The sequence below is a fragment of the Panthera uncia genome, chromosome E1 (genome assembly GCF_023721935.1).
Source record: "Panthera uncia isolate 11264 chromosome E1, Puncia_PCG_1.0, whole genome shotgun sequence".
NCBI lineage: Eukaryota > Metazoa > Chordata > Mammalia > Carnivora > Felidae > Panthera > Panthera uncia.
This window is the reverse complement of record NC_064814.1, coordinates 56834114-56845419: the sequence shown is the minus strand read 5'-3', so window position 1 is coordinate 56845419 and position 11306 is coordinate 56834114. Positions and strand designations below refer to the sequence as shown.

Below are 11306 nucleotides of genomic sequence, written 5' to 3'. Positions count from 1 at the left end.
GGGGTGGGTGGGGTGATGGGTATTGAGGAGGGCACCTGTTGGGATGAGCACACTGGGTGTTGTATGGAAACCAATGTGACAATAAATTTCATAATAAAAAAATATTAAAAAATGTTTTTAATGTTTGTTTTTGAAAGAGAGAGAGCGCGAGCAGGGAGGGGGCAGAGAGAGAGACACGGAATCGGAAGCAGGCTCCAAGCTCTGAGCTGTCAGCGCAGAGCCCGACGTGGGGCTCGAACTCACGGACGGCGAGATCATGACCTGAGCCAAAGTCTGCCGCTTAACTGGCTGAGCCACCCAGGCGCCCCGTCAGGATTTATTAATGAAATAACAGGTCCGCCTGATGTCAAGACTGGCTCAGAGTAAACGGTCACAATGACCAGAAGTCCCCTGAGCAGCAGGAAGGAATCGTGGTGTTGGAGGGTCTGGCGAGCTGGGATTACGGGGAAGGTGGAGGAGAGCGTTAGCGAATGCTCTGATAGGAAGTGTAGGGCTCCCCAACATACCGCCCTGGCCTTTTCTGTCTTCCTGTCTCCCTGTGGCCTTCGTCACAGAGCCCGTCCCCTCTCAGGGTGTCACCTGTAGCCTGGAACAGTACCCACCTCCAGCTTCAAATGTAACTGCTCAAGGATACGTTCGTGTCCGTGTCTAGGTTTCAGCTCACCCCAGCCAGCCTCCTCCTGACCTCACGATTTCCCCCCCAGGTTCCCCCAGTTCGCCTCCCTGTGACTTTTTGTTCATTTCCATCGGTGGAAATATTCTGTAGGTCACCCAGGCTGATCAACTTGAATCCTCCACACCCAGCCAGACCTCGAGTCTTCTCGCCTTGTCCTTTAATGGTTCTTGAATCTGTCTGTTCCTTGGTCTGCAGGGTCAGTCCCCAGCCCGCTCCCTCGAGGATGATGGTCTCAGCCCCTCTGCCAGGTTTCCTTACCTATTGTGCCTCCGCGTTGCCGCGCACTCCGCCGTGATGTTGCTACCCCCAGCGTAAACGCCTCTCCGCGGGTCTTGGCTCAGATCCCTCAGGGTCTCCCCAGAGAGCAGCCCATCAAGGCTGAGCTCTAGAAGGCATTCGAGGCTTCTCACTTTGGCTCTAGCCTTATCTCGTTGCACCAGGCCGAGTTCTTTGCCCGGCGCCCATCTCTGGGATTTCACAGCTGTCTGGATCTGTGCCTTGCGTGAACCAGCGCTGTGTTCCTCTCTCGGGGCGGGGCTGAGAGCTCAAGTCCTGTTGTCTCATCCGTAGAGACCTCCTAGAAACACCCACAGAATTGGATGGGCTTCCTGCCAGATGCTTCCTCTCTCCCCTTCCTAGGCTCTTGGCAAGTCTAGGGCCAGCGCTGGCCTCTTGGCTTAGCCTCTCCGGGTAGGACACTTGCTGGGAAGCTCGTAGATCCGAAGACATCTAGAATTGCCTCTGGGGTTTACCAATTTCGAATGACCTACCTGCTGGAGATTTTTACTTTTTTAGTCAGTGTTTGTTTCTTTTTCTCGTCTAAGCTCCTCTGTCTTAACTCTGTGCCTACGTCTACTCTGCCAAGAGAAGCGTCTTTGTAAGCATAGAAGGAAACGCCGGGATTATAGCTCGAATCTGCTTACTTGGCCACCGGCCCGTTCTCAGCCACTATCCACTCTCCTGGACAACTTCAGTGACCTCAGTCTGGTTCTGCTTCACCTACTGACTCCTTATTCCACACGGGAGCCAGTGGTATCTTTTTTTTTTTTTTTTTTTTTTTTTTTTTTTTGGAGAGAGAGACCGAGCGCGAGTGGCAGAAGGGCAGAGAAAGAGGGAGACACAGAATCGGAAGCAGGCTCCAGGCTCTGAGCTGTCAGCACAAAGCACGACACGGGGCTCGAACTCATGAACTGCGAGGTCATGACCTGAGCCGATGCTGGACAGTTAACCGACCGAGCCACCCAGGCGCCCTGCCAGTGGGATCTTCTCAAATCCAGCAGGGTATGGAGCTACTAATACTCTCATATTTTGCTGATGGGAATAAAATTGGTATACGAATTTCCGAAAACGCTTTGGCAAGATCTATTTGCACTGAATACTTGCATAACTCAAGAATCAGCAGTTTTGGGGTGCTCCGTCAGTGAAGTGTCTGACTTCAGCTCAGGTCATGATCTCACGGTTTGTGAGTCAAGCCCCACATCGGCCTCTGCTGTCAACACAGAGCCCACTTCAGATCCTCTGTCCCCACCCCTGCCCCTTCCCCCACTTGTGCACTCTCTCTCTCTTAAAAGTAAATAAACGTTTAAAAAGAAAAAGATCAGCAATTCCACCCTTAAATATCCATCCAGCAGCAGTGCAAACATAAGTTCACCTAACGACATTTACGGGAACATTTATAGCAGCGTTATTTGTAATAAACCCAAATTGGGAGCCTGTCCAAACATCCATCAACGGTAGGATGTTTAAATGAATTGTGGTATATTCACACACTGGAATGCACGAGAAATAACAGACTAGAACTCTCTATAATGATAGGAGGAGCCTCACAGACATATATTGAGCTGCAGAAGCCAGACACAAAATTACTACACCGTATGATTCCGTTTGTGTAAAGTGCTGAATGGGCCAAACCAGCCTGCGGGTCAGAAGTCAGCGTAGTGGGGACTCTTGTCGGTGGGGGGTAGCGCCTGGTGAGGGAGGCACTTCTGGGATTCTGGTAATGACCTGTGTCTTGGTCCGAGTGCTGGGTACATGGGCGGGTTCGCTTTGTAAAAACGCATTGAGCTGCCTACTAAGGATCTGGCCATTTAGCTGTAGGACTTAAAAAAAAATTCAAAAAATTTTTCGAAGGCTCAAAACAAGGTAAAACGTCCTTTACTGGTTTCCTGTTGACTTCATAATAAAAATTCACGTTCCTCACAAGGGTGGACGTGCTCTGGCCGGTGCCCACGCCGGATCGCATCTCATTAAACCTCGGGTGCACTGGCCTCTCACGCAGTCAGAGGTGCAAGCTTGAGGCTGCGTACTTCCCAGTCCCCTGTCTGCAGGGCAGACTCCTCACTTTTGTCTTGTGGGTCGCAGCTCAGATGGCGTCTCATCGAGGCCTTCCTCGAAAATGCTATAAACAGGCGCCCGGCTGACTCATTTGGTAGAGCTTGCGACTCTTGATCTCGGGGTTGTGAGTTCGAGCCCCACGTCGGGTTCTGTGCTAACGGGGTGGAACCTGCTTGGGATTCTCTCTCTCCCCCTCTCTCTGACCGTCCCCTGCTCTCTCTTTTTCTCTCGAAAATACATAAACAGTAAAAGAAGATAAAAGTGTGCTCTTGCCTACAGATGAAATTTAAAGGAGATAGTAGGTGATGATTAAAATGAAAAAAGACGCTGTGAACAGTGGCATTCTGCCTGCCCTCGGAAGGAGCCCTTCAGGACAGTGTCCTGCTTTCTTTCCTCGGTGAGACCTCCGATCTGAAATCCTCCTGCTCATTTGTTTGCTTTGTTCACAGACTATTAATCAAGCCCCTGTCGAGTCCAAGGCCCCGGACTAGGCACTCGGCACACAACAGGTGCCACACGGCAGCCAGCAAAACAGGCCGTCCTTGCTCTCACCGGGCTTCCTTCTCCCTTCCTCGATAGTGTGTGTCCCCCACCACGGGCCCAGCTTCAGGGAGAACAGGGACTTGGCCTGTGTCCCCGTAGTGTAGTGTCGCTTAGGAATGGCCCAGGGCCTGGAGGTGGGAAGAACGCAGCTGGGAGTGAGCGTGGGTAGAGGGGCATCCTCGGTGGGGGGAGGGGGCTCCCCCAAAGCAGGCTGGTTGGATTGTGGGGAGGGGAGGGTGGGTGTGACACCGGGCGAGGGAGGAGTGTCACTGTGGCCAGAGAAACAGGCAAAGGTGAGCCCTGTCCCCGGGAGTTTCGTCCATCAGAGACGTGGGGGGCTGTGCTGGGGAGACCTCTGGTCTTCCCGTGAGGATGTTAAACTACCCTGACCTTCCAGAACAGGGAGGGCTCGGAGGATGGGGTCTGGAGCCCCCCCTCCCCCCACTTCTGACAGACACGGGGTGCCTTCTTCGCCACACTGGCCTGGGTTCTGAGTTTGGGGGGTGCAGGGTGGGCATCCGGGAGCACGGACTGGGCCACAGGTGGGATGACCCCCCTGCCACTGTGCTCCCGGCCCCAGTGTCCCCGCACCCACCCTCCGTGTCCCTCGTCATCCTGCCCAGATAACCCACTTTGACCCGGCACCGGGCCCTTGTAGGGAGGCGTCCTCAGCATCTGCTGCACCAGCAGGGACGGGGGAGGGGGGTCAGGGGGGGCGCAAGGAGCACGTCCTCCCTCCCTCCCTCCTTCCTCCTCTTTTCCCTTGGACCTTCAGCTCAGGACCCCGGGGCTCCTCCAGGACTCGCGGGTGCTCCGTTTCAGGGGGCAGAGGGGAGGCTCCAGGGCCCCACCACGCCACGGCCACCCCTCCCCAGGCAGCTGTCCCCCCCCCCCAACGATCTGAGCCCCGCAGAGTGGCCCCCGGGCCGGCCTCTCACCATCAGGCCCCCGCCGATGAAGCCGGCCATGAGCCACACTTGCAGGCTGAGGTGGCCGTCGGTCCAGGTGGTCTTGCCGCCCGGCACCAGCAGGAGGGCGTTGGCCAGGATGCAGAGCAGGGACAGGGGGATGAGGGTGAGGCCCACGCAGCGGGCACACTTCCCAGTGCACATGGTGGGGCGCTTTCAAGGAGAGCGGGTGAGTGAAAGTGAGCCGCAGGGACTCCCGGCAGAGGAAAATAATTCAGGAGCAAGGTTCAAAGGTTGGGGCAGGGGTGTGGCAGGCACTGGCAGGGAGAGAGATAAGGGAGAGCGGCAGGGGAACCGGCAGAGAGCAGGCAGAGGCCGGCAGAGGGGCTGCTGCCGTGGGTAGGGGGGAGGCGGTGGGAGGTTGGGGAGCCTGACACAGGAAGTGGCCTGAGGTCAGCGTGTGCTTCCTCCTTTGGGTGCACACCTCTCTGCATCCCCCCCTCCCCCGTCGGCTCCCCGCCTGCTGCCGCGTGTGACAGCCCAGGCCCCGATGCCCTGATTCTGGGATGCCTCCCAGGCATAAGGGGTGTAGTGATGCCCCCCGTCACTCGTGGTGGGTCGTGGGGATTCAACGGGACAGCGTGAGAAGTGTTTTGTAAGCAGGGATGCGCTAAGCAGATGTGCGGTGGCCTTGTCCTTTCCCGTGGTCCCCGGGGAGGGGCCCTCCTGGAAAGAAACTAAGAGGATGGCGGGGGACCCTCGGTGTCCCCTCCACATCTCCTGCCACTGTGTGGTTATCAAGCCCTCCTCCTCCTGGTGAGGCCACCGCCTGTCTCTCAGGGTGGGACCGATTGATTAGAACATTCTATGCCTCCAGCCTCAGTGTTTGATTCAGTGATGGCCACAGGATCCAAGCTGGTCCCGTGAGAGTTCGTTTCTGCTTTGGGTCGTCGGCCTGGGGTCCTCGAAGTCCTGTTTCTGTCAGGGATGCTGAAGTTGCTGGTGGTGGCCGACACAAGGGAAGGCCTGCCTGCTGGGGAGCGGAGTCGGTCGAGGGGAAAGTGCAAAAGCTGGAGACAAACAGTCCTGATGGCATTGTCTGAACTTGCAGATCAAGCCATGCCTGAAGCCCGATCGGTCCTTCAAGGTGTTGGCGAGCCAGTTTGAGAGGCGTTTCTGTCAACTGCACCGTGGAGAATCTTTTTCCATACGGAGATGCATTCATGAGGCCCCTGCTGTGGGCAGGGCCCGGGGCGTGAGACCCAGCTGTGGGCATCGTGGGGAGCAGAAAGGAAAGCGTAGGCCCAGGTAGGATGTGGAGTGTGGAGGCGGGGTGACAGGACATCAGAGGGACACCTGAGAACATCACGCACACGGCCACACGGCCGTGTCCAGCCAGTGGCCTCTCGTGTGGCTGTTCCAAGCAGCCCACTGAAGCCACTAGAGAGGCGTGGACAGTGCAGAAAGCTGACTGCTCAGATGGATGCCAGACTCTGGGAGGGACTCCTCCTTTTTATAAGACAACCGGATGGAGAAAAACCTATGAAGAATTTGCCTCTTGGATCAGAGGGTACCTAGAACAAGAAAATACTTTGAACTTCCCCCAAAGCCCCGCCTCGGACTCACGGACACGTGACAACTCGTATTTGGTTTTGCTGAATGCTTTAAAAACATTTCCACGTTATTTCTGATGTGTCTCTTCATTAATTTTTCTGTCTCTTTTCATTAATTTTTTTTTTTTTTTTTGCATTCTCCTGTGTTCCAGAAGGCATATTTGAAATCCTGGTAATAGTTGCTTGTAAGCATTGCAGAAGTATTCTTTTATTATTTTTGTATTTAAAAATTTTTTTAATGTTTATTTTTGAGAGAGAGAGAGACAGCATGAGCAGGGGAGGGGCAGAGAGAGAGAGAGAGAGAGAGACAGAATCTGAAGCAGGCTCCAGGCTTTGAGCTGTCAGCACTGAGCCCCACGCAGGGCTCGAACCCATGAACTGTGAGATCATGACCTGAGGTGAAGTTGGACGCTTAACCGACTGAGCCACCCAGGTGCCCCAAAAGTATTCTTAAAAAAAAAAAGTGTATTATTTTTGAGAGAGAGAGAGAGAGAGAGAGGGCATGAGCAGTGTAGGGGCAGAGAGAGGAGGACAGAGGATCCAAAGCAGGCTCTGAGCTGACAGCAGAGAGCCGGATGTGGGGCTTGAACTGATGAACCAGGAGATCGTGACCTGAGCAGAAGTTGGACGCTTAACCCACCGAACCACCCATCCCTGCATCCCTGCAGCCTCCTTTGACGGGTTCGGTACAGCTGGTTTCTGTGCTGGGCTTTATAGCTTATGGCCAGAAGTGACGTTCACTGTCAGAGCAATATCGTGTCCCCCAGTCGAGGGCCTTCCCACTGCCCGCCCCGAGAGGGACTCAGCCCTGCCCCCACAGGCAGAGTGGGATCCAGAGCAATCTACGTATCTGTCTACGGGTTCATCAGCACTGAGTCTGACAGGTGTGTCTGCTTTTTAGGTGAGCAAAGAGAAAAAGAAGCCCGTGAGGGGTGGTCTACAGGTATTCCTGATGTTACGTTTATACAATTCTCTGTGTCTAAAATAGTGGCAAAAATATCATAGGGATGGGCCGCCTGGCTGGCTCAGTCGGTTAAGCGTCCGACTTCAGCTCAGGTCACGATCTCACGGTCCGTGAGTTCGAGCCCCGCATCAGGCTCTGGGCTGATGGCTCGGAGCCTGGAGCCTGTTTCCGATTCTGTGTCTCCCTCTCTCTCTGCCCCTCCCCCGTTCATGCTCTGTCTCTCTCTGTCCCAAAAATAAATAAAAAACGTTGAAAAAAAAATTTATAAAAAAAAAGCCAAAGGGATTCTGAAAAAAGTTCTGCAAAACAAGCGAAGGGGTCATCATCCTGGAGACTAAAAGGAGAACGCTGGAGAAATATTTACTTTAGGGTTTGGATGGGATTTTCAGGAAGGTTTTCGCCAGGACTCTCTGGGAAGCGGGAGCATAGTATCGAGAAAGAAAGGGCCGCGATGAGAGGGCGCCCCCATGTATTTGGGGGAGAAAAGGGAGAATGGCCCAGAACCGCCAAATGCGTCCAGAGAATCCAAGCCCAGGCCCGCTGGAGAGCTGGACGGTAACTGGGCCCATGTGGATGAGGCGTGCGGGGGACACGCTCCAGAAAACACTCTACTCGGAGAGAGCGCAGCAGTTAAAGCAGCAGAAGGGACGCTGATGGGACGGAGACGCCGGGTGAGCAAAGTGTTCCCGGAGACCCTGTGGAGCTGGTGGCCGTGACCCACTGTTCACAGCCTGTGCCGGGAGGAGGCTGCCTTGGGCGCAGATCCACTTGGGTCAGCTTCTGGAAAGGCACATGGCGTCCTGGGGAAAATGTGAAAAGCAAACTGAAGGGGCGCCTGGGTGGCTCAGTCCCTTAAGCGCCCGACTCAGGTCATGATCTCACGGTTCGTGGGTTTGAGCCCCACGTCAGGTTCAGTGCTGACAGCGCAGAGCCTGCTTGGGATTCTGTCTCTCTGCCTCTCCCCCAATGGCGCGCGCTCTCTCTCTTTTAAAATTTTTTTAATATTTTTATTTTATTTTTGAGAGAGAGACAGAGAATGAGCAGGGGAGGGGCAGAGAGAGAAGGAGACACAGAATCTGAAGCAGGTTCCAGGCTCCGAGCTGTCAGCACAGAGCCTGACGTGGGACTCGAACCCACGAACCATGAGATCATGAGATCGTGACCTGAGCTGACGTCGGACACTTAACCAACCGAGCCACTCAGGCGCCCCCATCTCTCTCTCTCTTAAAAATAAAATAAACATTACATTAAAAAAAAAAAAAATAGATTCATCCTGAAGAGCCAAGTCATTGAAGGGTACGTGTAGGCAGAATTAAAGGTCACCTAGAAAGAAACAAAAGTGGTCTGGCTAGAGATTTCTCTGCGGTACTAAATACTGGAAGACAGAGGAACAACATCTACAGTTCTGAGAGCGAAAACAAAAAACAAACAAACAAACAACAACAACAAAAAACAAACAAAAAACACACAAAACTATGACTTAATTGTATAAATATCCAAGGTACTTTCTCTGTGTGAAGGGCAGTAGAATTGCATTTCTGAGAAGGCTTGGGTTTGAAATTCCACTGTCTCTTTCTTCTCCTTTTTTTTTTTTTTTTTTAAAGAAAGCATTTTAAGTCACCAAGAGATGTAGTCAAAGAAAAACTCCAAAATGGGGAAGTCTTGACGTGACTGTAAATAATTTTCGTCAATGTAGTTATGAAACTGAATGTAAGTTTCAGAAAGGAAATCCTTTTAAAGCGAAAAAATATATATAAATTCCAAAAATTACATTAAACAGTAGTCAGGATGTCAACTGCTTATCGCCTGCTGTGCCCAGAGTCCGTTTTAAAGAAATGTACATGAAATAACAGAAAACCCACCTCTGCTGGAACAAAAGGGGAATTTGTTGGTTCAGGTGATGCAAACGTTCAAAGGTAGAACTAACTTTCAAGCATGATTCATAAAGGGATCATTGATAAGCTGGACTTCATCAATATTAACGACTTCTGCTCTGTAAGAGACACTGTCAAGGGAGGGAGAAGGAAGGTAAGCCACAGACTCGGAGGAAATACTTGGAAAAGACACATCTGATAAAGGACTGTTCCCCAAGATATACAAAGATCCCTTAAAACTCAACAATAATAATAAAAAATAAATAAAAAGAACAAGGGGTTTAAAAAATTGGACAAAAGACCCAAATAGACACCTCACCAAAGAGGATGTACAAGTGGCAAATAGCGTATGAAAAGATATACCACAGGGGCGCCTGGCGGCTCAGGCTGTTGAGTGTTGGACTTCGGCTCAGGTCATGATCTCGCGGTCCGTGGGATCGAGCCCCGTGTCGGGCTGTGTGCTGACAGCTCGGAGCCTGGAGCCTGCTTCCGATTCTGTGTCTCCCTCTCTCTCTGCCCCTTCCCTGCTGGTGCTCGCAATCTCTCTCTCTCTCTCTCTCTCTCTCTCTCTAAAAAAAAAAAAAAAATAAAAAAAAAAAAAAAAAAAGATCGCAGGTGGTTCCTTGGTTTTGGGTCCCAGTAACCGAATGGACAGGCGTTTCGTTTCCTGCGGTGGGGGAGTCAAGGCCGTGGAGGCGGAAGGTGGGAAGGAAGACTCCTTAACCTCTTCCCCGTTACCCCCCAGGAAAGGACGCGCCTAAGCTTTGCAGTAAAGGCTGCTTAACCCCTTATAAAGTCGCGAGCCGTTGGCCCTTCAATGGTGTGGGAGTGGGGAGTCGAAACCCACGTGTAACTTCTGATCTCCCCCACCCCCCACCCCGCCCACTTGAGAGTGATGTACTACCATAGACCAGAAGCCTTTCTGAGAACACGAGCAGTCGACGAATACATCTTTTGTACATTATAAACTGTATTCTTGCAATAAAACAACAGAAGGGGCGCCTGGGTGGCTCAGTGGGTCGAGCGCCCGACTCCCGATTTCGGCTCAGGTCGTGATCTCCTGGTCGTGGGTTGGAGCCCCGCGTGGGGCTGTGCTGATGATGCGGAGCCGGCTTGCGGGGGGGGGGGGGGGGGGTGTCTCTGTCTCTCTGCCCCTCCCCCAGTCGCGCAAGCGCACGCGTGCTCTCTTTCTCTCTCTAAAAGAGTGTTAGTAAGAAAGTCATAAGGAAGAGAAAATACATTGACAGCACCGTACTGTATTTATTGCAAAAACCCGTGTATATGCGGACCCTCGCAGTTCGAACCCACGTTGTTCAAGAGTCAACCGTACATTTATTTCAGGGTCACTCTCTGCTCAGTGCTACTGAGAGGTGTGGGTCACATCCTAATTAGGGACCGCTGAGCAGCAAGGAAGAGCCCCCAGCAGGGGGCAGCCTGGCTGGGACCACATGATGCTCTGTCCCCTCCATAGGTTCCCCTCTGGCTGGCCCTTCTGGGTGATGTATTCATCTGCTCGGGCTGAGGAACAAAGGACCACCGACTTGGGGGCTTAAACAGCAGAAATTTACTCTCACAGTTCTGGAAGCCCGAAGGCCAGCATCAGGAGGTTGGCAGGGCTGGTGGCTGCTTCTTCTTTTTTATTTTTTAAAAATTTATTAATTTTTGAAAGACAGAAAGAGCGTAAGCTGGGGAGGGGCAGAGAGAGAGGGCGACACAGAATCCAAAGCAGGCTGTAGGCTCCGAGCTGTCAGCACAGAGCCCAACGCGGGGCTGAAACTCATGAACCTTGAGATCACGACCTGAGCTGAAGTCGGACGCCCAACCAAGCCACCCAGGCGCCCCTGGCCTGGCTGCTTCTGAGTGCACTTTCTCTGGCTTCCTTCTCCCTGTGACTTCGCGTGATCTTCCCTCTGTACGTGTCTGTGCCCCAATTTCCTCTTTTTATAAGGACATCGGTCATTTTGGGTAAGGCCCCACTGTGGTGACCTCACTTTAACTTATTTAAAGACCCTACTTCTGGATACAGCCACATGTTGAAGTCCTGGAGCCTAGGACTTCAACATAGGACTTTACAGGAGCCACAGTGGGGCACTAACAGGTGCGGAAACCTCCCTTCCAACCTTGGGGACAGATTGGAACAGACTGGAACCACGGGGCCAGATTGTGTCTGTAATTCTGTCACTATTATCTGGGGAGGGCAGGAAGGCGATGTGTTTAATTTCTTTTTTTTTTTTTTTAACGTTTATTTATTTTTGAGACAGGGACAGAGCATGAACGGGGGAGGGTCAGAGAGAGAGAGGGAGACACAGAATCGGAAACAGGCTCCAGGCTCTGAGCTGTCAGCACAGAGCCCGACGCGGGGCTCGAACCCACGGACCGTGAGATCATGACCTG

The 11306-nt window shown here is 52.7% G+C and overlaps 1 protein-coding gene across 1 annotated transcript in view; it reads right to left on the bottom strand.

The window, feature by feature from the left end:
• The window catches only part of TM4SF5 (transmembrane 4 L six family member 5), a 7174-nt gene extending 2410 nt beyond the window's left edge, over positions 1-4764 (bottom strand). Inside the window, exon 1 of the mRNA XM_049637145.1 lies at positions 4492-4764. Coding sequence (XP_049493102.1) covers positions 4492-4665 — 174 coding nt within the window. The 5' untranslated portion in view covers positions 4666-4764. The remainder of the gene's footprint in view (positions 1-4491) is intronic.
• Between the last annotated feature and the right edge of the window lie 6542 nt (positions 4765-11306).